This window comes from Mustela nigripes, chromosome 11 (assembly GCF_022355385.1).
Source record: "Mustela nigripes isolate SB6536 chromosome 11, MUSNIG.SB6536, whole genome shotgun sequence".
Classification (NCBI taxonomy): domain Eukaryota; kingdom Metazoa; phylum Chordata; class Mammalia; order Carnivora; family Mustelidae; genus Mustela; species Mustela nigripes.
In genome coordinates, this window is record NC_081567.1 from 30,684,466 (window position 1) to 30,709,591 (window position 25,126).

General features: G+C 52.8%; 2 protein-coding genes across 9 annotated transcripts in view; one reads left to right on the forward strand and one right to left on the reverse strand.

Annotated features, from left to right (window-relative positions):
• The window catches only part of TVP23A (trans-golgi network vesicle protein 23 homolog A), a 33,350-nt gene extending 32,866 nt beyond the window's left edge, over positions 1-484 (forward strand). For 4 of the 5 annotated variants that reach the window (XM_059415331.1, XM_059415328.1, XM_059415330.1 and 1 more), the window contains one exon: positions 259-484. In XM_059415331.1, coding sequence (XP_059271314.1) covers positions 259-444 — 186 coding nt within the window. In that variant the 3' untranslated portion in view covers positions 445-484. The remainder of the gene's footprint in view (positions 1-258) is intronic. The other variant, XM_059415329.1, reaches the window with a different exon arrangement.
• Positions 277-19,725, reverse strand: NUBP1 (NUBP iron-sulfur cluster assembly factor 1, cytosolic). 4 transcript variants are annotated; one of them, XR_009407034.1, is made up of 12 exons: positions 19,627-19,725; positions 19,444-19,548; positions 16,602-16,735; positions 10,566-10,634; positions 8,194-8,226; positions 7,538-7,628; positions 6,717-6,871; positions 4,065-4,175; positions 3,682-3,784; positions 1,279-1,362; positions 498-636; positions 277-366 (listed from the first exon to the last, which is right to left on the reverse strand). XR_009407034.1 is itself a non-coding variant. In XM_059415325.1 (11 exons), exons 1-11 carry the CDS (start codon positions 19,643-19,645, stop codon positions 578-580), a joined length of 963 nt encoding a protein of 320 aa, XP_059271308.1. In that variant the 5' UTR covers positions 19,646-19,725; the 3' UTR covers positions 411-577. The 4 variants fall into 4 exon arrangements, 3 of the variants coding, with proteins under 3 accessions (XP_059271308.1, XP_059271310.1, XP_059271309.1); XM_059415325.1 differs by lacking the exon at positions 277-366 and having other exon boundaries at positions 411-636; XM_059415327.1 differs by lacking the exon at positions 277-366 and having other exon boundaries at positions 411-636; positions 19,637-19,661.
• Positions 19,726-25,126: the final 5,401 nt, after the last annotated feature.

Here is a 25,126-nt window from a genome sequence, read left to right on the forward strand (position 1 = left end):
GAGTTTATGTCGGTCTCTCTTATGTAATGGGGGAAAAAAAAAAACCAACTCTGTAAACGGTCTCATAGGACGGCAGAAATTATTGGACAGTGAACGCACCTTAGCGCATGGGGCACGGGCCTGGCCCCCCTGTTCTGTCTACAGGGGTGACTGAAGGGCTCTTCGGGGCTGGTTGCATTTTCCCCTCAATCTAAAGCAGCGGCATTTGGACCGTGTTATTTGAAACCATGACTGGATTTTGAGATGCTTCTTTTTTAGGCGTCTCTCCTGAGGCCGCAGTGGCTTAAGCAAGAGGTTGTCCTTCCGCAAGCTTCCAGCAGAGAAGAACTCCCTGACCAACCAGCTGTCCGTTTTCCGGAAGCAGGCCTTGGGGAGAGGTTTGAGGAGACATTTTTATTCTTAAGACAGCGTGTTTGTAAAGAATGCCTTTATATATATGTGTAAAAGTATACAAATAATATGATTAAAGTGTCTGCAAAAATGACTTCACGCCCTACCAGAGTCTGGTCCTTTTCTGCCCAAGACCCCCGCTCTGTCCCCGGGCTGCTCAGGCTGCGCTCCACGTGCAGCTCGTGTCTCAGGAACCAACGAGGTGCTCTTCTTTGGGCTGATGGTGACCACAGAACTCCTGGATCTCTGGACCAGGAGACAACACAGAAGCAGTGAGGCTGTGCCCGTCTCTCCGGCAGCCCTGCCTCCGCGGGCGAGGGCTGAACCCCCCAATGGCTCCACTCCCCCAAAGGCCCTGTTACTGCTGATGCCCTGACTCTGTCCACGGGCCTCAGTGCACAGCTGGAGACCTTACGTGGGCGCATTCCACAGATCAAGATGCCCGGCATGCTGGTATCCGCCCTGGACACCGTTTTCCTGGGCAAAAGGAACTTGTCACAGCCCACCAGCTGACAGCTTCAATGACCTGCTCTACTCCAGTGGCCTTAAAATGCCGGCCGGGCCCCCGCGGGCCACTCCCCAGCACGCTCCAGGCCTGCACGTGGTGTTTTTTTTTTTTCCTTCCTTCCCTCTTCCTTTCCCTCCTTTGTTTCTCTCTCCCTTCTCCCCCCCGCCCTTTCTTTTTCTCTTTCTTTTCTGTCCCCTCAACGGCTTTCTCAAAGATGCCTGGCTTCCTGGGCTGAGGGGTCATTCCAGCCCCCACGAGCACTACTGTCTCCAGCCGCGGCCGAGCAGCGGTGGGCCTGATGACCCACAAATGGCTTGAGTGGGACCTTCGCACCCAGCCGGGCAGCCCTCTGGACCCAAGGGACTCGCGGGCACACGTACTTTGAATGATACTTCTATAGGCTAGAGCGGCTGCAGAAGCTGGCGCGTCCATCAGGAAAGACTGTCCTTTGTCGCAACTCTTACCTTAGAGAAATGAAAAAAAAATTCGTGAAGAAAATAGTGGCAAGGTGAAGCAGGGGCTCTTTGGGGCCTGGGACATGGAGACCCTGAGCCCCTCTGCCCTGTAGCGAAGAGCGAAGCAGAGGACTCGCACGAGATGAATGGGACACGAAGACCCGCGTGGGACGAGACCGCCTCGCCTGGTGCTGTCGTCCCTCCTCCCTCTGCTCCTCCCTCCACTCCGCGTGCCCCTGAGCCTCAGCGGAGCCCCCGGCGCCCTGCTCAGCACGGTGACAGAAGCAGGTCAGCGGTTCTGCTCCCCAACCTCTGGAGGGTCCTGGCAAGGCCAGCTGTCCCCTCAAAGAGCAAAACCAAGAACAAGGAGAAGGGGGCAGCAGAGGCAGAGCCCAGGCTACCCTGGGAATATGCTGGACGACTGGACTAGGTCTGGGGAGGCCTCGTGATTGCAGCGAGAAGTGAGGCTTGAGGCCTCGTGACTCGTCCCGAGGCCTGCCCGCTAGAAGGCACCTCGTTCGCTGGGCTTGGGACTGAGCGCAGCTGCACTCGGGGCCCGCAGCTTTGCTATCATCTACCGCGAAGTGCTCAAATCTTGGCTTTTTTGTGAAAAATGGCCCTAAAAAGAAAAACCTGGCCGAAGCTGGAGCCAGGCAGGAGGGCACACCCTCCTCCCCCTCCGCCAGCCCCGCTTCCTCTCTCCTTCCATTCCCTGCCAGGCGTCCCCCAATCTCCTGCCCGCCACTCCTGTCCTAGGGACCTGGACGCAGGCTGCAGCACACCCAGAGGCTGACGGCATAGAGTGTGCCTGGATGCCTCTGGCCACCCCATCGCACCCCTCCTGTGTGTCCTCCTGCCTCGAGCGGCCTCTGCGCAGGAGACGCCTGCTCCCTCGCCTGCAGGGAGAATGCAGGCAGACTCAGCACCCCGTCTGGTCAGCACACACAGGTTCATCTGCCGGGGGTTCGTACCCTTGCTAAGCAGCAGCGGGCTGTCCGTGTCTCATGTGGGAAAGCACGGAGCAGGGCAGTGCTTCGGGCTGGGGGAGCACACGTGAGGAAGGCTCTCCGGATCTGCTGGGAGCCAGGGTGCTCCGGCAGCTGCTCGTCCCCACATGGCCCCCCTAGGCCGCACCCCCACATCATGCTCTAGGCCCTCCCTTTCTATAGGCCCCCGGCAATGGGCCTCCCCTGCCTCGAGACCCAGCATGCGAGGGGGAACCTAGCGCTCCTCTCAACACTGGGTCCTGTGGTCACTTTCTGACAGAGGTCCCCATCTTCTAGATGGTTCGAACAACTGCCGGCCTTCTCCTCACCCATCAAAACTCCCGTCATCTTCCCGCTCACTGTGTCCCTCCTCCCTGCCAAGGCCCAGGCCTGCAACAAGTGCTAACCTCCTATCCCCCGTTCCCCGGCAGGGCCGCTTGGAGGCCTCCCTCTCGGCACTCACCCCCGTGCCCTTGCTCCGACTCGGTTTCCCACTTCCTAACCCCTGAAGGCCCAGCTCCCAGGCTTGGCTGCAAAGCCGCCCACACCCGGGCTCCAGCCCACCTTCCAGGCTGCTCCCCGGGCTTCTCTGTGGCCCAGGCCCTGCAGCGGACCTTACTGTCCCACCACTTCTGCTTGGCTACCTTAAGCAAGTTGAACTCTACCTCAGGGAAACAACCATTTAGAGGCAGGTGTCCTTTAAGGAGTGGGGGTTGGCCCTCCTGACCCTGCCACCCAGCAGCTGACACCCGAGAGTGAACACAGAATGGGGACAGGGTCTATAGCACCCCCTCCCACAGCCTTGCTGCCACCCGTGCAGCATCTGGAGAGGACCTGGGGACTCTGGTACTGAAAAGGGAGCATTTTTCATGCAACGGGGCCTCTGTAAGCAGGCCAAGGCTCCCCTCTACTGCCGAGACACACAGGGCCGTCTGCACCGGGCTGGACCTCCCGGGAGGTAGGATGTCTTCCTAAGGGGTTTTCAAGGCTAACTCTGTTCATGAATTTCACCTCAGAAGCCAATTCCTGTCTGAGACGGGACGCCAGCATACTTGCCTGTTATTTCCACCTCCTGTCCCTTCTCCTTGCTGAAATCCTACCCTGGGACCTCCCAGCACATCCCTGAGCCATCTGCACCCCACCTTCCAGGACCCACCCCACATGCCCCTCACACTGAGGGCTGCTCGCTCCCAGGGCAACATGCCGGCACAGCTTATGGTCTCTCTGGGCTGCAGGGGAGCTCCTGTGCGTGGGGTCCTTGTCTGCTGCTCCCCTGCCCAGAACCGTGTCTGCGGTGGCTGAGCGGGCTGTGAAGGCCCCGTCTGGCAACGGACTCACCCACCTATGTGTGGGTCCAGAGGCACTTTCCCGAGGAGCGGGATCTTCAGATCCTGGCACATGACCTCCGCACCCCCCGTTGTTGGGGGGAATATCTGAGATTCTTTCTGGGAGGCAAGTCAAAAGGGGAAGAATTAGGATTTTGTTTCAGAGTCGTTAAAAATGGACCACATTTTAAAGCAAATTAGAAAAAAAAATGGCTGTTTGAATGTGAAACGTTAACCACCAGAAGAAATTTCATTAAATCAGCAATAGAGTTTTTTGTGATTCCACTTCCCCAAATGATGGGGAAAAGCAGAAACAGTGTCCCAGAGACCCCCTTCCAGGCTTCCCTTCTCCACGGAGGAAGGGACCCATCGGCTGCGCCCCAGGCGGCCGCGCCCCCACCTTGCACTTGGGGCAGACGAAGACGCTCATGTTCTCCACCACTCCGATGATGGGCACCTTCACCTTGTGGCAGAAGCTGATCTCCTTCCGGACATCCTGGAGGGACACCTCCTGTCAAGGTTCAAAGGACCGTTTGTTTCAAGGTCAAAGTGGAAGAAAGAACGTTTGTGCGGTTGCAGGGATGGCCGGTGAGATGCACTGGGTTCCCCATAAAGCCTTGGAGACTAGTTCAGCAAATATCTCTCTAGTCCCATTCATGGGCTGAGCTCTATCCTAGGGGCTATTTCCCCCAAACCCTAAGAGGATAAACGTGAACGGCCAGATAGCAAACTTACAATTAATGCACAGAAAAGTGACCTTTTACAATATCCCCACATTCTATTTTCTCATCAATATACTACACTGAGCCAAACTGTGCAGTATTTTCTAGACTGGGGGATAGGAAAGTATGGCCTGTGGGCCCAATCGGGACGTCTATTTTTATTTTTGTTCAGATTTAGATATGGGAGCAGAAACAGAGTGTGTGGGGGGTGGCGGGATGCGTGAGGGGGAGAAACTCAAGCAGACTCCACACTGAGCATGGAGCCTGACCCAGGCCTTGATCTTATGACCTGAGTTCATGACCTGAACCAAAACCTAGAGTTGGATGCTTAGCTAAGCCACGGAGGTGCCCTTACTTTTTTTTTTTCTAAATAAACTTCTGGACATAGCCACGCCCTTTCCTCTACATGTTATCAGGGCCTGCTTTTGTCCTACAGTGGAACAAGGAAGTGTTTGGAACAGAGGCAGTGTGGTTCACAAAGGGTAAAATACTCACTATCTGACCCTTTATTGAAAAAATTTGCTAACCTCTGATCTAGACTATTATAACCACAACTTTATGGACAAAAAGAGAATAAGGAATATTCCCATATTCAGATAAAATTCACCTTTGAACTCTAAAACCTCCTTTTACAGTGATAAGTAGTGTAGCCTCCTGGCTTGGAATCTTCTCTACCTTCCCCCAGGTCATGGAGTCACAGACACACTATTCCTAGCTTGCTGTTGTCAAGTAACCGGGCTCCCAAAGGCTCAAGGCTTCAAACAGCCTCTCCTGCGGCATACATTTGGTTCTCAGTCCCTTTGAGACTGAGGTATAGACAAAAAGGCATTTAGCTAGAAAATAAGCTGGTTTCAACTGTCACAGCAACTCTGCGGTTCTCTCCTTAGTGGTCCTATAAGAAAAGGGCCTGCTTTGGCAAAAAGGACCCCCAAAGAGAGCCGCCTGCCTGTGCCCGCAGCCGTGAAGGACTCTGAGCAGGTGGGTGACCCTACTGTTAAGTCACATTCTCCAGAGAAGTTCCACACAAAGAGGACACAAATGCCGAGCGTCTTCCCACGGCTTCCTGGAGAAGAGCCAGCAACTGCTCAGTCTGTTTCCCTCCAGACCCCAAAGGGGACGTCATGCTCGGTTTCACAATAAATATGGCTCCGGGGAGGCCATCTTTGCACCATCTGCATTGTCGCTGTTTCTTAACAGCGATTTTAGAGTGGTTCTACGCTCACAGCAAAACCCAGCAGCCAGAGTTCCCGTGTGCCCCTTGCCCCCACACCCATAAACCTTCCCACCAGCGACATCCCACATCACAGTGCTCCGTTCCAGACAGACTGTCTTCCTGCCAGGTAACGTGGCTGGGACCCACCCATGACCACACTGCTGGTAAAAACTCAAAACCACTGTGAAGTCCATCTTCACTACCACCCGCTGGGCCAGGTGCTCCCCACCTCTCGCCACTTAAGTGGTGTCCTGCCCTTCCCCGTGACCCCAAGACCCTCTCCACAGGGCACCAGAGTGCGGTCAGACACATCCTGTGCCAGCACTTGCTGACCCGGGCACCTTCACGTGGCCCCTGGTGTCTGTCACAGGTTGGAGCGCCATGTGTGCCTGTGTCCAGCAACCCCCTTCCTCTATGAGCCGCACAGGGAGGCACAGGGGGCCGTGAGGGAGAGCCGGCCTGTTTCTCCCCTGCTGCCTGGCACGCTGGTGGTCTGTGAAGGTCTGGTGAGGCCTGAGGGTGGGACGGACTGATCCACGGACAGACTAAAGCCTCATGTGCCTTTTTTTCTTAGGAGTGGAGAAGAGTATTGTGACAAGAAGGTCCGGTTAAACGGAATAATCTATTACTTTCTTGGCAACAACAGTAAAGCCTGTTGCAGACCTGACTGCGTTTGTTCACTGCTGGATTCACTCCAGAGGACACCCCTGCGCTCTCCTCAGTCTGGGCGCAGCACGGCCTCCAGGTCCCCGGGGCAGGCACTGCTGGAGAAGGGGCCAGGACCACAGCGGCTTCTCCAGAAATCGGTCTATACCCCAGGCTGGCTCTACGGGAAGCCAGGCAAGGCGCAAGGAAGCAGCACGCAGGCCGCGGGGACTGCTGCGTGAGCACAGTCAGGGTGACAGGACCACGAGGGACAAGCCGGATTCTAACAGCACAGGGGTCTCGCTGGCTTTGTGAGGGAAACGGGAAAGGCCACTGTGAGCCACTGCGGCTTTCACCTGGGGACAGAAAGAACTGTGGAATGCTTATTTGTGAACAGCAAATGCCTGGGTCCCAGAGACAAACCTCCGATGCGGCCGAGTCCGGTGCCAGCGGCCCCCAGGCACCCGCTCACCTGAGGCGTGGTGATGATCACGGCCCCGTCGAGGCGCGCCGCCGACAGGTACTGCACGACCGACAGGTGTTCGTCCGACGTGCCGGGCGGGGTGTCCACGATGAGGTAGTCCAGCTCTCCCCAGTCCACGTCACGGAGGAACTGCTTGATCATGCCTGCAGAGAATGCGCCAGAGAGCCACTGAGGCCTCGGCTCTCCCTTCTCCGGACCTACAGCCCCTCAGGCACTTTTGGATTCTCACGGGCCCCCGGCCTGTGCTGTCTGTCAGCAGTGGCTGTGACGATGGAGACGTGTCACCGTCATGACTGGGGGGGATGGGGGGGAGGCACTGGCATCCAGACGGTAGAGGCAGGGGTGCGGCCAGCATCCTGCAGCCTGGAGCGCAGTCCTGCCCTCCCGTAACCAAGGACTGCCTGGCCCCCAACAGCAACGGTGCCAAGGCCGAGCAACCCTTCCCGGTAAGGGCCACTCCTTCCTGCTTCTCTTAAAGCCTCCTGCCCAACCACCCTGCTAGTTACCTCACATGCTTCCTGCTGCAAAATACTGTGAAACCACAGTGAAACAGCCTGAGGGTTACCTAGCCTTCAAAGACAGAAAGTCGCCATAGATGTTACAAATGATAAAACAGCGTCTGTTAGCTCCCTGGCTACTTCTATTAGCTCTCTCCAGCCAGTGCAGAGGCAACCGGATGCTTCACCGCGATGCTCCGGAAAGCCCGGCAGAGGACCGTTGCCACCGTGACGGGAGACGGTGCAAAGGAAACCTAAAGTAGTTCTGCTCTCAGAAGACTGTGCTTGCAGAGAGAAAGCAGAGGGGCAAACCATTTTTTTTTGGTCCCCTCCAGATGACGGCGTCATCAGGACTGCTGAGCAGGAAACCGACCGACATCACCCCGAGGTTGTCTTCCACGAACTGGAGAGGATGAAGCAGAGAACACTTAAAACCACAGCACAGGGCACTTCCTTGTCGTTTATCGGAGCTCAGATTGAAAAAGCTGTTTTGAGAACAAAATGACCCTGGGATCACTGGGTCTATACATTTTTTGATTCCACAAATCATTGTGGGGGAAGAAGGGCTACCATCCTGGGGGACCTGCACGGGGTGCCGTGGGGCCACGTGCGGCAGTGCGGAAAGCGCGGCCCAAGCGTGGCCAAACCTGGCCCACCTCCGCGTTTCCTAGAACGTTTTACTGGAATAGAGCCACTCATTCGTTCATGTACGATGACCTTCCCACTATAATGGGATAGCGTGTGGCCCATAACAGTGAAAATACGTACTGTCTGACGCTTTATAGAAATGCTTTGCCAATCCCTGATCTTACCTGTGTTCCCTGAGTCTAGAAGAGTGGCCCAGTCAATACTTGCTGACAGATAAACAGCTGGGCTGAGGACCTGCTGCATGCCCAAACCGTGTCCGTTCTGAACACATGGCCCAGGGCACACTGCCTGGCAAATAAGGCAAAGATGTGAAAACTCACCACTGGAGACCAGCCCGAGCCACTCTGGTGAACCTGCAGAGACACAAACACCGACGTGTGCCGGTAAGAAATGAGGCACCGTGGACATGGTTCTAACGCACTCAGATCTACGCGTTAGGAAGACGATTTTATAACACAGTTCATCGTTTTAAATGCCACCACTCAGTTCTGAGAGTCAGCAGCTGGGGTGAGGCCGTGGGTTAACAGAAGCTGTGTTTCCTACCCGCCCCCCCCCCGCCATGCCTCGGGCTGGGTTTTTCTGAAATGCTTAGATGAGTCCAGGCAGGGAAGCAAGCTTGGCCGAGCTCATACAGAATTTGGGGTGTAACGTGTATTATAAGCAGGGCAGGAATCGGGCGGGGGTTGCTGAGCAAACGGGGCAGGCTGCCTCGGTGCACGTCCGGGAGTGAAGGTGTTGGCTTCAGTGAACCAGGGGGACCAGACCCTGCCCCGGGGGAGCGTCTGCGCCAGTCTGCTGCACCTCCCGAGGGCGGGGGGGCAACAGGAAGCCCACAGGGCCCCCCCGAGATTCAGATGCTGTCCTTCCAGTAGGTGCTCGGTAATAGCCAGCATCCTGCCCCATGCTGCCCCCTCATCCTGAGACTAGAACTGACTCATATGCCAAGTACACATTGGTCTTAGCACATGGGCCTTACAGCAACCCCAGAGCTGAAACAGAACCCGTTTTCTTTTCTCAACAGCCCTACAGAGGCCTAATTCACATACTACACCAGTCTCCTGTTCAAAGCATACACATCCGTGGCTTTCAGGCTATTGCCAGAGCTGGGCACCCACCACCAGTCGGCTGAAGAACGTTTTCATCACTCCAGGAAGCTACCTTATGCCCCGTGACGGTCACGCCCAATCCTTCCATGTCCCCCGTGCCACCCACCATCCTAGGTGACCCCCATCTCTGCTCTGTGTCCACAGATGTGCCTGCTCTGGACACCTCACAGAAATGCAACCCTAGAACACGTTGACTTGGGTGCCCGGCTTTAAGGTCTTCTTGATTTTTATGTACTTCGCAAATTCCAGTACAGTTAACGTGCAACGCTGCCTCCGTCTCGGAGGGACGTCACGGTGATGCGGCGCCTGCACGCTGAGGCCACGCTCATCACCCCAGCGGTGCGCTCAGTCCTCGGCACCTAGTTCACCCAGCTCTTAACGACAGCCACCCTTCATGCCTATGGAAACTCGTTCTCCACAGGGGCAGGCCTGGAAGACGGAGAAATGAAACGAGCCATAGTGCAGGAGAACAAAACGGCAGAACTTGTGCTCTCTTGCACCGTGCGAACCGTCAGTACTGACAGAAACCTCGTGGACGGCGTGGTGGGTGCCCAGAGCCCGCAGGCCAGCAAGCCCAGCTGTGCAGTGGGTGCGCGCCACGGGGCCTGCTACCAATGGGTGCGCGGGCGGACGTGCGCCCTGCAGCTTGGCCTCCACCCCCAACGGCCTCACGCCTTTCCCAGCATCCTGGGCAGCATATCCCCAGCCCTGAGCAGAGTCCACAGGCCCAGACTGTCTGCTTCTGGCTCCTGTCCCCTCCCTTTGTCCCTCTGCCACTAGTCACTGTGTGAAGGACACACCTGCTTCCGCCATCCTGTACTTGCTCTCGTGGCCCAGAAGGCTCCTCGCCCACTCTCCACAGCAGGGTGCCCTTGGCTGCACCCTGACTCGCCCCATCCCCTTACCCAGGCTTCGTCCTCTACTGTCTATCAACTGCCCCCTTCCCCCAGGGCCGGGGCTTCATTTGCCTCGTTCACCACTGTACCCCAACCCAGCAGGGCCTGGCAATCACATCGAGAATGAGCCCGTCTGACACCCTGGGAACATCCTAGCCCTCCAGCCCCATTTCAGTGCACTGTCTTTGAGGGGGTCCCTTCCCAGAACAGCTTCTTGCCACAGGAGGGGGTGGCCAGCACCTGCGTGGACTGCTGTGGTGCTGCAGCCATGTCCCCAACCCGTGTCACTCTGCCACTCACAGTCTCAGTTCCCCAGGGGAGACAACAGGGGCAAAAACATTCCCTCGTTTCCAGAGTACAGACACCTGGCAAGGACTGGTCTAGCTTTCCCAGGCATCACGACGTCTCTGTGCCCTACTTCCACATTTTACTTGCTGTTTCCCTTCCCCTCTGAGAAGGCACTGAAACTGAGGGTTCTCAAATGGCGCAGGCGCACTTGACAGATAGTCTCAGTCCTCTAAGGTCACAGCGGCCGCTGAGGCAGACAGACAGACTGCTTGAATGTGCACCTGGGTTCAGCATGGCCGTGTAAAAACGCATGGCTCTGCCGACCCCTCTGTGTGGGACTGCAGTCTGGGGTCACGGCGTGCCGTGAGAATACTTTCCTGCGGTTCCTCCTAGATTTATTACCTGTTCTCCTTCCAAGCCCATTATCTTGGGAATTGACGGCCCACATATATCAATGTCCAGAAGAGCGACCTGGGAAAAAAGAAGAGACCAGAACATCTTCCAGATGTGCACCAGTGGGAAAGGAGGAAGGAGGAAATGACGAAGGGAAGAAGATGGAAAGAAATAGAGTCAAATGAGGACCGAGTAGAGTCTTGGTCCCCACCCCCCATGTCTAGCCTAACTCTGGGGCCTAGCCACCATCTATTTGGCCTTTACCATGGCCTTTACCACGGGCCTGGGGGGCGGGTATTGTGATCCCAGCTTTCCAGAAGAGGGAATGGAGGTTGGGTTGGAGAGGCCCAGGGATGCGTTCAGTAAGCAAGCGGCAGAGCCAGGACCTAGCCCGAGTTCTGGCAACTCCCCCACCAGGGCTCCTTCCGTTAGCCCAGGAGGACTAGAGAGGAGGGCCCAAGTGGAAACTCCCACCAAGCTCTGACCGAGCCCCACTGTGCTGTGATCCTGAAGGTTAATGATGGCTTAGCCTCAACTTCTAAAATAAGAAGGAAGTCTAGAAAAGCTCTTTGCTGGTGATCTGTGCAACCTCCACTCCTTCCACCCCAAACACCCTGCTTTCTTGGGGTGATAAATGAGAAGGTCTGAGACAGTCTCTGGGAGCCATTTGAAGAGCAGAGTTAATATTCATCCTGAAAGGTCAGATACTAAGCATCCAAAGTGCAGCACGTCTGGGTAACTTTTTAACTTGCCCTGAATTGGTTTCTTGCTTCCCGCTTCACAGGCCCCTGCAAACCCCTACCTCCTGCTTCCTCACACCCGTGATCACGAAGACTGTTCATCCTGAGACCAGCCGCTTGCCTCCCCCGCCCTCTGCTGGACCAGCTGAAGAAAGCACCAGAAAGATGCCGTCACCGCAAGGCAAGGCCGTTGTGTGTTAATGATGCACAAACACTCTATCTCGGAGGCTCACGATTCAGGAAACTACACCATTACTATGACCCTAACAGACTTCACAGTACTTTCGGTTTCTAGCCACTCTGTCTCTGTGCCCTTTCTTCCGGGAACAATTTAATGTTTCAAGGAACTAAACTCCCCAAGGGGGTGAGTCTTGAGTGAAATGACTCAAGGAGGGAGGAAGCATATCATGGCACTCATGCCCCTGGCGGTACCCAAAAAGGCTGTGAATGGCCCTGCTATTCAGATCCCTGAGGGGCTCTGTGTCCTGTCCCTTTCAGACTTCTTGTTGAACCTGTCCCTACCTTAATATCCATCCAACTGGACTCCCTTTCTGCTCAGGCTAGAGAACCTGAGCAGAGAAACGTGCCTGAGGAAATCCTACCAGGGCCTCTGGGGAAGGTGCTAGAACCCTGATGAGACAAGCAGACTTCGCCACACCTCTCTCCCAGCCAGAGACTGGTGGAACAGGATACTGTCAGGATCCACAACTTTCCCATACCCAGCACACCCAAACTCCCCCTTAAGAAGAGGTCCTGGGAGGTGACTCTTGGCACTCCAAGGCTGTGTCACCTCATACAAATGGCTTCTGTCAAACAAACATTCAGGAGACCATCAGGCCCCTTCCAGCTCCAAAGTCTATTAGCCCCAGAGATGAGCCTCAAACACTTCAGTCCGGAAGCCCCCAAAGCAGACCTGTTATCTGCAAGGCGTGCTATAGCTCCTAAGGCAGGATGACCTCCTGGTCACTCATGGGAGCTGGTGCCCCTGTTTCTCCCATGGAGAAGCAGGACGTGAGTCTGTGGTGTCTCCCAGTTCCGGTGTCCTGCTCCCCTCCCCACAACTCACACATGCCCGACCTGCCTGTGAACCAGGGAGGAGGTTCCCAATTCTGCTCCCTCTTGGCTCATGCCCTTTGCTAACGAGCTGCTGGACACATGCCTGCCTTGAGCAGAAGAGCCCTGCTCAGAGGCAGGGATGGGCTTCCACCGGACAGCAGACAGGAAAGGGACCAGGAGTTTCCCTCCTGAATTTAGGCAAGGAAGAAATGTGTGCTAACCGAGAGTGATCAGCCAGACTCAGGGTCTACTGTCTGTCACTATCCCGCACCCTCTGGAGACAGGGTCGTTCCCAGTCACGAGTGGGATCTTGGAGGAAATACACTTTTCTCGGTGTGGACTTTTTTTTTTTTTTTTTTTTTTGGTAAGCCACCACCACATAAACAAATCCAGCTTCTCTAGCCTGATTTCCATACTGGACGGTGCATTTTCCTTCACTTGCCAAATCCAGGCAACTACGTCACAACAGAATTATATAAAAGCACAATTTTACATAAACAGCTATTTCCAAGGGGTTACTTGCTTCTGGCCTGGTTAAAGCCCATCTTCAGAGGGCTGCTTAAGAAAAAAAAAACAAAACAGAGGGATATAGGGGAAGGGAAGGAAAAATGAGTTAAGATGAAATCAGAGAGGGAGACTCGTAACTCTAGGAAACAAGTGAAGGTTGCTGGGGGGCAGTCGGGTGGGGGGGGATGTACCTGGGCTATGGCGATTAAGACATTGCAAGTAACGAGCACTGGGTGTTGGAGGCAACTGGTGACTCACTAAATTCTACCCTGAAACTAGTAATACGCTATGTTAATTAGTTGATTTTAAATAAAAAAAAAATTAATGCACACACAAAATAAAATATGCCTGACGGCTTCTAAAAGCAAAGAACACTCTGGATGGTATGGATACTGTCTCAGAGAAATAATCGGTTTTTGGCTAACCAACTGGCCAATACGCATTTGACCCTCAAATGTCAGGAGATGGTTAACAGAGCAGATCAGTCAGTGGACTTGCACCTGCTCAGCACCGTAGTTGGTGGGGGTGGGCCACAAGCCCGGCACTAAAGCAGAAATAATCACCCTGCTCCCGGCGTTGCAGTTAGTGGGTAAAGGAACATCGGCTGCTATCACAGACATTAACTGAATACTTACTACGCAGAAGACATCAGACTCCGGCCTCATTTGTCCCCTGGCACTTGTTACACCCACTGCCCTCATCTGGGCCCTCATGGCTGCTCACAGAGACCCGAACACCGTCTCCCACCTGGCTTCCTGTCCCCTCTAATGACACCCAATCACACACTCGGCTGATGGTCATTTTGAGGCTCCTCAAGCAATGCTCCAACCCTGCCTCTCTGCTTTCCAGATGCCTTAGCAAGTTCTTCAAAGCCTCCCCGGTCTGGCCCAGCCTCCTCCTCGGGCCCCCTTCACCGGAGAAGCCCCACCAGACTGCCCGCCACAAACACTTTCCATCCGTCCCCACCACAGGCCAGAGGCTGCCTTCTCTAAGCCCAGGGGACCCTCCCTGGCTTCCTTCCCTTGTCCCAGATTCCCTAGAGCACATCTCCGAGGGTGGATGTCAGATTTCAGAGAAGCCCACCACAGCCACTGGCAGGCCAGCATTCTAAAATGCTCAGAACAGAAATGAGGAATAAGGGAGAATTCAGAGCCTGGGTGCGCGAGAGGAACGCTGAGCATCTTCCAGCCTCTTCCCTCCCGAGAAGGCTGGGCCTTGCCCAAGGTTTCAGTCTTGCTCCAAAGATGCACTACCCTAGCCGGCACCAGTGTTTCTGGTGCTACCAACCAAACTAGGGACCAGTGAACTACAACCTGGGGGCCAAACCCAGCCTGGTACCTGTTTTTGTCCAGCCCACAAGGTAAGAATGGTTATTACACTTTTAGAAGGCTGGCGGGGGGCTTTGGACATTTCAGAAAGTCTATTTCATGATGTTAAAATTACGTGAAATTCAAACATCAGTGACAGTAAAATTGCGTTAGAACATAGCCAAGTTTGTTTACAGACTGCCTATGGCTGCTTTCCTGTTTGAGGGCAGGAATGAACAGTTGCCATAGAAACCGCAGGGCCAACAACACCTAAATTATTCACCATCTGGCTCTTCACACAAGAGGTGTGCCCAGCCCTGAAGCAAATTTTAATTTCTTAATCCAGCGATTTGAAAACTGTATTCCTAGAGTCCTCGGATACTGGCATGGGGTCTTAGTGGCCTGTGTCTCCTACAGTTCAGGTTAGATCCTCTGTGCGCTGTAGCTGGCTTTTTTGTGAAGAAGTATCAAGCCTTATGTCAAGATCTTATGGTGGTGTTTCCTACTTATGTACAGTGGTTTATTCACTATAGGTATACAACACTGATCCAGCTTTTGGAGTTTTAAAATATAATGGACAATGTGTGGCAGTTGTGAAATTTCAACACTAGGCTAAATGTACCTTTACAGTCCCTTTTAGCACTTTTTTTTTTTTTTTTTAAGTCAAACAACAGTGAAAGGCCGTTTATCAGTTAGAAAAGAAATCTAAACCTCAGCCTTCGTATATAAAAATAACTCAATGTTCAAAAGGCATGAAAAGAAAATGAACGCTCAGGAATAAGTCAGTGTATGAAGAAGGCATGATGACCACAGGAAGAACTGAAATGGGAAAAAACAGCTTTCAACATGAAAACACACACAACGGTTTTCCTAACTCCTCTGCAGGCCCTGAACAGTGTCCTGGGTCGCAAGAGGGCAGGTGGCGATCTCCATCTGGTGAGCCCAGGCTCTCTAACCCAGGCCACACACAGCGCCGGCACCCAAGTCCTCAGCCAGGTCTCTCGTTTCGGGCGTCAACCCATTGGACAGCAGGATTCTAAGAGACATGCACGCTGCTCTAGCCGTTCTGACGTGGAAACATGTTTTCCACCGGAATTTTGAACAAAATTTTATTTTGGAAGGAAAACAAAGATGGAATATGTTCTGTGTTTAAAAAAAAGAAGAAGAAACCACAGTATCCATGGTTTTATTAGGTATATCAAGTGGTAATCAACGTGAATACTGGGATCGCTTTTCTAAGGTCTGCAAAATTATCCTGAGTCCCACGAATAACTCAATGTATTTTTAAAATCGCAGGTACTGGGAATTTCCAATCGAGCTTTGTGGTGAAAAGTTATTTCTTCCTCATCATACCATACCTTTCATTAAAGCTGAAATCCAGAGAGCAGCTGAACTTTTACTGGGCAACTGGAGTTTTCGTGCTCATGTGTGGGCTGGGGTACCAGCGAGTGGCACAGTTCAGGGGCTGGCAAATGTTTTCTTTCTCAAGAGTCAAACAAAAATATATTTGACCTTTGAACAAGGCGGAGGTTAGGGGCAACCCCTGTGCAGCTGAAAATCCGTGTATAACTACTGACTCTACCAAAATTTACCTACTAATAGCCTACTGTTGACTGGAAAGTCTTACGGGCTGCTAAAGGAGTAGTACATATTTGCACATGCGTATGATACACTGTACACTTATACTACAGTAACCTCCAGAAAAAATGTTATTTAGAGAAATCATAAGGAAAACACATTTATAGTACTATAAAAAAATCCAGGGGCACCTGGGTGGCTCAGTGGGTTAAAGCCTCTGCCTTTGGCTCAGGTCATAATCCCGGGGTTCTGGGATCAAGTCCCACATCGGGTTCTCTGCTCAGTGGGGAGCCTGCTTCCTCCTCTCTCTCTGTCTGCCTCTCTGCCTCCTTGTGATCTCTGTCTGTCAAATAAATAAATATTTTTTTAAAAATCCACATATAAATGGAACCATGTGGTTCAAACCCATGTTGTTCAAAAATCATCTATATTTTAGACTTTGTGGGCAAAATCAAGGACACTACAAAACAATTCAAAAGCAACTGTTTATAGACGTAAAAATCATTCTTAGCTCATAGACTGTAAAAAGGCAAGAGAGGGGCTGAATTTGCCCATAGGCTATAGTTTGCAGACCTCTGGCTTAGAAAGAGGCAGAAAGGGACTGAGAGGAAGAACTCTGAACTTAACAAAATGATCAGCGATGCCAAACGAAATCTACACCTGCTATCCATTGTCACAGGTAGGGAACCTAAGGAAACATTTCATCTCACTGCATAGCGGCCACGCGTTTCCTCCTCCTCTCTGCAAGGATCTAGAGTCCCAAGAGACTAATTCAATTTAGTCTAAGCAATCAGTTCTCCAGAAGTCATCACACATCCTCATATAGGATGCTCTCCCAGTTTTCCCCAAGGCCTCACCTGTGTGTTTTCATCCTCTGCTAGGCCATGGGCAAGGTGGGCACTGAATGTGCTTTTTCCAACGCCACCTTTCCCAGATAATACCAAGATTTTGTGTTTCACAGTCTTCATTTTTTCTTTGATTTCTTCTATAGCTGCAAAGAAAGCAAATCAGGTGATTTAGTCCCTGAACTAAATTTCAAGTGTCACTTTTTCAATGGACCAGCAGGAGCTAAATCCTTGGGGCCATTTCAAGAGCCTGTGTATGAAATATCACTTAGTCAATGACAATAACAAGCACTACAAAGAAAATAAAGTTCTCATCATCTCTGAAATTTTCTTGTTTATTGGTTTGTCTCTTACTAAAACACAAGCTCCACGAGGATACAGACAGTCTGAAATGTTCACAGCCATATTCCCAGCTTCAGAAGAGCTTCACACAGAGTCATGGCTCCCAACCTGGGGGCAAAATCCACCTGGGGAGCCTTTGATTGTCACAAGGAAGGGGTGCTGCTGTTATGTAGTGAGTAGAGGCCACAGATGCTGCTAAATGTCTAACAATGCCAGGCACCTGGGTGGCGCAGTAGGTTAAATGTTCAACTCTTGGTTTCGGCTCTGGTCATGAGATTGAGCCCTGTGTTGGGCTTCACGCTCTGCTCAGCATGGAGCCTGCTGGAGATGGTCTTCCTGTCCCTCTGCCCCTCCCCCTACTCGTGTTCTCTCTCTCATATAATTCCTAAAAAAAAAAAAAAAAAATGCCTAAGAATGCACAGGACAGCACCCCACCCCAAAGGATTATCCAGATCTAAATGTCCATAGCGCGAAGGTTGAGAATCCCTTACAAAGAGCAGGAATTTATAAGGACCAGTCACAGATAACTATCACAGATCATACACTTGCTGTGCACTCAACATTTCACCTCGCTTCAATTCCTTATAATACCACCATGAAGTAACTATTCTACCTGCTCCTTATTTATAATTTTTAAAAAATATTTAATTTATTTATTTGACAGACAGAGATCACAAGTAGGCAGAGAGCCAGGCAGAGAGAGGGGGGAAGCAGGCTCCCCGCTGAGCAGAGAGCCGGATATTGGGCTTGAAACCAGGACCCTGAGATCATGACCTGAGCCGAAGGCAGAGGCTTAACCCCCTGAGCCATCCAGGTGCCCCTATAAACTTTTTTTTAAAAGATTTTATTTATTTGACAAAGAGAGAGACAGCGAGAGAGAGAGAGAGAGCACACAAGCAGGGGGAGTGGCAGAGGGAGAAGCAGGCTTCCCACCAAGCAGGATCCCAGGACCCTGGGTTAGAAGGACCCCGAGCCAAGGGCAGCTGCTTGACAACTACGCCACCAGGGAGCCCCTGTCCCTTATTTAAAAAGTAGGTTACAAGGGGCATCAGACTCTTGGTTTCTGCTCAGCTCAGACAATGATCCTAGGGTCCTAGAATCAAGCCCCAGGTCTGGCTCTACATTCAGTGGGGAGTCTGCTTGGGATTCTCTTCCTCTCCCCCTGCCCCTCTCCTGTTTGTGAGCACGCTCTCTCTCAAATGAATAAATAAACCTTAAAACAACAACAACACAAGAAGTTGGTTCCAAGCCCAATGTGGGGCTTGAACTCATGACCCTGACATCAAGAGTCACATGCACTATGGACTGAGCCAGCCAGGCACCCTGAGCCCCATTTTGGATAAGGGAATGGAGGCTCAGAGATTTTAGGAGTCTTGCTCAAGGCCATACTGTTTGCGGGAACCAGGAATCAAACCCGAGTCTCTCTTGGAACTCCTTCACGATTCTCTCAGCCTCCTTTCTTTTCTTTCTTTCTTTCTTTTTTTTTTTTAAATTTGACAGACAAAAATAAATAAATAAATAAATAAATAAATAAATAAATTTGACAGACACAGATCACAAGTAGGCAGAGAAGCAGGCAGAGAGAGAGGAGGGGAGGCAGGCCCCCTGCTGAGCAGAGAGCCGATGGGGGACTCGATCCCAGGACCCTGAGATCATGACCTGAGCGGAAGGCAGCGGCTTAACCCACTGAGCCACCCAGGCGCCCCAGCCTCCTGCTTTTTAAGATCCTTTTGGTAAATCCCCAGAATCTGTCCCACCCTCCAATGTGTCCTTCGTCATACTTATCGCTGCGATGATTTAATGCTTGCTCACTGGTTAATAACATCCACTAGGGCAGCGACCTCTTCTCTCTCATTCACAGCTGTATCCCCAGCACAGAGCACTCTGTGCCTAGCAGGTGAGGATGTATTTCTGTTAAATGAACAGGAGAAATGCTCCTTCTCAAAAGAAAAACAATTTCGGGCGCCTGGGTGGCTCAGTGGGTTAAATCCTCTGCCTTCGGCTCAGGGCATGATCCCAGGGTCCTGGGATCGATCCCGAATGGGGAAATCTCTGCTCAGCAGGGGGCCTGCTTCCCTTCCCCCCTCTCTGCCTACTTGTGATCTCTGTCAAATAAATAAATAAAATCTTAAAAAAAAAAGGGGGGGGGGAGACAATGCTGCCCAAGAATAAGCCAATAAGCCAGAGCAACCCCCAGTTCAAAGTCTATACCCTACTCCCCAGGACGCTGCCTTCCCCCCGACCACGGACTACTGCTGTCACTCAAACCTCTGGCCCCACCCTTTCCCTCCCGCCCCTAGACCAGCTAATCTTGAGACACGCCCTCCCTTAGACTGGCAGGTCAGTCCCCGGTCCTTCAGGCTCCGCCCCATCCCACTACTTCCCTCTACTCTTCGGACTTCTCCACAGCCCGCCCCCTCTAGGCCCACCCCTCCTCCTAAAAGGCCCCCGGGTCCCACCTCTTCCGGGCTGGCGCCCTTCACTTCCGGTTCAGGCCTTGCCCCTTCCTCACCTGGGTCGGGAGCGGCGCCGGCTCCGGAAGCGCAGAGCCGCTGGTTGGGGCAGCCCTGACATGAGGCCCCTCGGCCCGCCTGGGCGCTGCCGGTCCCGGGACAGCCTGCGCGGGCACAAGGTCACAGTTAGAGTGGCTCCTGTCCCTTCAGCCTCTCCACCCACGCCCCTTCCGCGCGCTCACCCTGAGGCACCTCCTCCATTCGGCTGCCTTCGAAGTCTACGCGGTCACCGGAATACGCTTTACGTATTTCCGTCTCCCCGCGCCCAATCTGACTCTGCAGCCGCGCGAAGTAAGTCTCGGACAGAGGGCTTTGCTCACGCGCGGACCTTGTGCCCGGGGCTTGGGGCTGGTCTTTTCCATTAAAGCCGAGCTGTGGAGATCTTTAGTAAATTATTCAGTATATAGCTCCTAGGAACAAAGGCATTATTCTCCGTGACCTCAGTGCTCTTTCGTACCCAGGCAATCGGATACGGATGCAAAATTATTAGCTAACGTGCACTTTATATTCAAACGTACTCAATTGTCCCAAAGAAGATTCCCGCCCCCCGCCCCGCATCCTGGATCCCGTCAAAAGTCGCACCTGCCGTTGGTCCTCATCAGGCTCTTAATTCAGAACAGTCCTCCTCTCCTGCCTCCTTGCCATTTTCGGCCTTTGAGCACAGGAATGAATTTGGATACAGTCCAGGCCATTCGCCTTATGCGATACCCACTCCAGGATCTTGTTCCGTGCGATCCCCGCCCCCGCCATGATTAGATTCCGGTTAAAAGGTTTTGGCATAAGGCCCCCGAGTCGTGTGAACAACTGTGGTGTCACAGCGAGAGGCACAGAATGACTGGGTCCCGCTGTTGGTAAGGCGAGGGCTTGGCCGCTTGGGGAAGGCGGCGTCCGCCCGCCCTGCCTCTCCAGCGAGTGGTACCCTTTCCCGTCTGTAATGAATAAGGATTCTGAGATGATGATTCGTGGAGGTCAGGCGAGTATCCTGTTCATCAACCTTGCCCTTGGCGGTGTTAGCACTGTTCTTGCCTGAACCCCTTCTAGCGGTGTTCCCAAACTTGTGCCTTTGGGTGAGAAAACAGAGGGTCCAAATGTCTGAACTCCTTTCCTCAGGTCACACCGCTGCTAGCGAGGGAGCCAGAGGGATGAACCTGGGCCGTGGGGCTTGTGAGCCTGCCGGGTCACCCGTAAGACACAGTGACAGGTGCTTCCCTACGAACCGCTGGTGCCACCAAACGGCCATGATGCCAGTCGTCCTGGCACCCAGCCTGGCCGCCACAGTGGATAGCGAAACAGGTAATTAGTTTTCTAAAAGCTATGACATTAGACAACAGGGGTGTTAGGGAAGAAGTCCTTAAAGGGTGGTGGCGGGGGTGACGAGTGGTGTTTCAGACGGAACGAACCACATGAACAAGCCCAGAGGTCCGAGAGAAAGTCCCCCTGTTAGGCCGGGACTGTCGTGATCTGCAGTTTGCAGGTAGGAAGACAAGGTCATGGGAAGGGACTTGCCCAAGGTCTCAGAGCCAGTAAGCAGCACAGCTGGGAGGCCAGAGAATTCTGTTGTAGGGCCTGCGCTTTTGACCACTGTGCCACACACCGGGAGGCAGGATGCAAACTGTTCTCTTTTCACTGAACAAAGTGAGGCTCAGAGACGTTAAGTGGCTTACCCAGGAGCTTGCAGCCAGAAGGTTCCACCAAACTCTTGAGACCGCACGCTCTTTTTACCCCCTCAGCCACAAAGCAGAGGCCCAAGGCCAGCCCGCTTCTGATCTTCCTTACTGATGTCCCCTAAGACACTTCCGGCACGTTGCTTCCAGCTGTCTTCAGCAGCCCTGTGAGCTCTAATTACCCAGGGGCCCTCCCACTCAGCCAGTTTCTCTGCTCCGAGGCAGGGAAGAAAGGTCTTCCACTCCTCAGTCCCTCCCTCCGTGCTCCTCCCCATAAGGCTGTAAAAACCATCACATTCCACACTAGAAAGTAAAATCAAGTAAACCTCCTCTCTGCTTTTTGCTCCAGATCTCTGTCCTGCGGTCCCCGGCCAAACTTCCATTCTCACCGGGGATGGAATTTTCCATCTGTGGGAGTGAGCCCCAGAGGGCAGGAGTGAGGCTACAGAGCAGATTTCCAGGCCCATCCTGACCTCCTGAATCATAAACTCAGGGGCTGGGCTCGGGAATCGGCTTCTTTACGCTCTCACCAGATAGTAATTTTATGCACTAAAGTTTGAGAACCACTTCTGAAGAGGAGTACGTCTCAAGACTCTGTCCACTTGTAGTCACCCTTTCCACATCCTTCACACCTTCAGGCCTAACAGACTTCTATCCACAACTCTTCCCTCAAACCACTTTCTCCTTCCAGAGTTCTTATCTCAGAGAATGGTACCCCCGCTGCCCTAAGAACTCAGGTCTGAAATGTGAGCATTGGACTTGCTTCCTTCATACCATCTCCCTGTATCAGTTAGCACCTGCTGCGTAACAAGTCATAAATACATGTATATGTATGTATATATGTATACACACACACACACAAACACATATATATACTGTGGTTAAAACAAAGGTTTATTATTTCTCATGAGTCTTCTGGTTTTATCCGGGCTCATTAATGTGGCATCATTCAGGAACGGAGTAGAAGATCCTCATTCTTGTGTGTGCCTCCGTTTCCCTCCATGTGACCACTGTCTCTCCACAAAAAATTCAGTGGTCTAGCCCGAGCGCCTTTCCGTGGCAGCTGAACAAGGCTGAGATCTGTTGCAGGGTCTCTTTCTCATATCATACTGGTCAAAGCAAGTCCCAAGGATGGCCTGGGTTCCAGGGGCAGGGAAACGGAGGCCACATCTAGATGGGCAGAGTGGCAGGCATGTGTAGAGATGGCGGTACAGGCTGGCAGTCACTGCTAGAAATGTTCATGATGTCTCCTTCCATGTCCAATCAGGCATCAAGTCCCCTGGCCTCACTTCTGTGTGACATGATGGTGTAGTTCCCTAACTGGTCCCTAACTGGTCACCCCACTGTGAGCAAGGCCTCTGTTCTACCCCTAGACTCTGGGCTCAGGCATGTGACTGACTTTGCTCGTGAAATGTTAGCCAAAGTGAGCTAACAAAAAACAGGTACGAGGCTGCTCTCACCCTCAATTGCCCCTCTGCCCCCACTATGAGAACACCTCGTGGGCTAGCCCGCAGGAGGGGACATACGGGGCCAGGCTGAGCCACCTGGGGTGGTTCCAGCCAAGTCCGTCCCAAAACAGGGACCCTGAGACCTGGGAGAGTCCAGAGCCCCCTATCCAGACCTGCAGGTGACTACCAGGTATGTGAGTCCTGAAGAACCATCCAGCCAACGCACAGACTCAGGAGCTAAACAAACACTTCACTGTGTTAAGCCCCCAAGTTCAGGGTGGCAACAGACAGCTGATGCTACATGACATCATCATCCCGTGACCTTCATCCAGACCCTGGTTCTCCTGGGTCTGCAGTGGTTTCTGGGTAGCCCCACTAGGCTATGTGGCCACAACAAGCCTCCCCCAGCCTGCAGAGGCTCGAGGCAGCAGAGATCATTCTTGGCTTCGGCTACCGAACAGGTTCACGGGCAGATACCTGCTCGTCGTTCCTCGGGGATACACACGAAAGAGGCCCTACCATCTCACGTTGCTATGGTCTGAGCACACGCTTCAAAGCTGGAGCGCATGACTTGTACAATGCTTCTTCAACACATTCCCCCCCAGAAACAACCCCTATGCGCACACCTTCTATCCAGAGAATTGGTCACACCCAAAAGAGGCATAGGGAGTGCAGTCCCTGGAAGGAGCAGAGACCAGGGAGTGGCCAGTACTGGACTGTCTCTCATGGTTCCCCAGGGGCTCCTCTGCTACATGTCATATGGTCCTTTCCCCTCACAATTCAGATGGGTCACTCTGCTACTCATGCACCTTCCCTGGCTCCCTATGGCCCAAGCTAGCAGCAATCTTGATATGGTTTTCAGTCCACTTCAACCCCATGACTCGGGTTACCCCTGCCACCCCATTTTTGCTCTGTGCCACTGTGCACGCCGAGCTCGATCTAAAACCAAATAGCAAGCTTTTCCTTGGTACCCCAGTCATTGCTCTGCGGCTCACACCAGTCCTTCACCACGACTCTGGGCCTCTCTGGGCCTTCCTCTGGGACAGGTCACCTCTCCACATCATCCCACGGGAAGCCGGTTCAGGCCCATGGAATCCACGGCCTTCTCCTTTTCCTGAACACGGCATGTTCCAGAAGTCTGAGCCCAGTTTTCCGTTTTAGGAACCCAGAAAGTGTGAATGCTGCAAACCTAACCAGAATCAGCATTTGAAAGTCTATTTCTGTTTACATCTCCTTTACATTTATTTAGTTTAGGGAGTTTGATAGATTTTAAATTTAAAGTTTTTATTTCGGTCCCCCTGACTGAAGGTGGCGAGGAAGACCGAAACAACAAAGCGAGAGCTAGAAATGTTGTCATTTCAAATGTGGAAAAACTCAGTACGTGTGCCAAAAGATTTAATTAGCTACGTTTTTAAAAGCTTTTAAAAATAAGTTTGTCAAAGTAGAGACCCAGCAGAAAGCTCAGTGGCTGCCTGGGGTTGGGTTAGGAAGGGAGGAGTAGGTGGAGAGCCCGGGATTTTTAGGGCAGGGCAGCTCTCCTGCAGTCAGGTGTGATGGTGAGTACTTGACATTGTGCACGTATCCGTCTCCCAGGCCCTGCACCAGCAAGAAGGGACTCTAACTCACCCTGTGGACTTCAGTTAATAATAACGATTCACTATTATGGTTCACCCATTGTAACGAATGACTCCACCAACGCCAGATGTTAGTAATGGGGGAAATTGCCCAGGGCTGGGTGTGGGGGGGAGAGGTAGAGAGGGAATATTCTGGAAGTCTCTTAAGTTTCCTGATAACATTTCTCCATATGCCTAAAACTGCTCCGAAAACAAAAGTCTTTTTTTTTTTCTTTCTAAGTTTGGTTATACCGTCGATGTGATGAGAGTTTAAATGTGCATAAAGGGTGCTGGGACACTTGTGCACATATCCCCTGTAGCTTGCTTTCTCAACATGGGTACATAGTATGATCCCCTGGGGGTCTTAGGATAGGCACCTGTTCAGGCAGGGAGCCTTGGCATGTGCCCAAAGGGGTTCTGAACCCGGTTTCCAGTGTGGGGTTTCTCCAAACCAAACAGCAAACAGCGCTGGGGTCCTACAGTTCAGCCGGGTTCCTTGATTCTGATGCTCTTCACTGGAGATGGCGTTCGAATCCACAGATTAGGGGCTCAGTTTTACAGGACTGGACACCCCCCCCCCCCCCGCGCGACTTCCTGTGTCAGTTGCAATTCCGGGTTGTCACCTGTCCTGACTGCCCGGCTATACTTCGGGGGTTCCAGTGACACACACCCCCCTCCGTGGACTGCAGACGCCTGTCAAAGTCGACTGTTTTCTGACCGAGTGGCTACAGATCAGTTTTCCATGACCTTCTCTCCCTTTGGATTCAATTAATTCGCTAGAGCGACCCACGGAACTCAGAAAAACTTTCCACTTAGCGGATGACTCTTCTTGCTGTAAAGGGAGAGAATTCCGGAACAGCCGGGTGGAAGGGATGCTTAGGGCAAGGTCACGGGGAGAGGGTGCAGGGCTCGCTTGCCCGCACTGGGCACGACTCTTCCCAACCCCCCCCCCCCCCC

Coding starts and splice junctions, on each gene's coding strand:
- NUBP1 (XM_059415325.1), bottom strand. Junction 8,227..10,565: donor TGGGCTTGGAAGGAGAACAG/GTAATAAATCTA, acceptor GTGTCTCTGCAG/GTTCACCAGAGTGGCTCGGG. Junction 3,785..4,064: donor TCGTCTGCCCCAAGTGCAAG/GTGGGGGCGCGG, acceptor CTTGCCTCCCAG/AAAGAATCTCAGATATTCCC.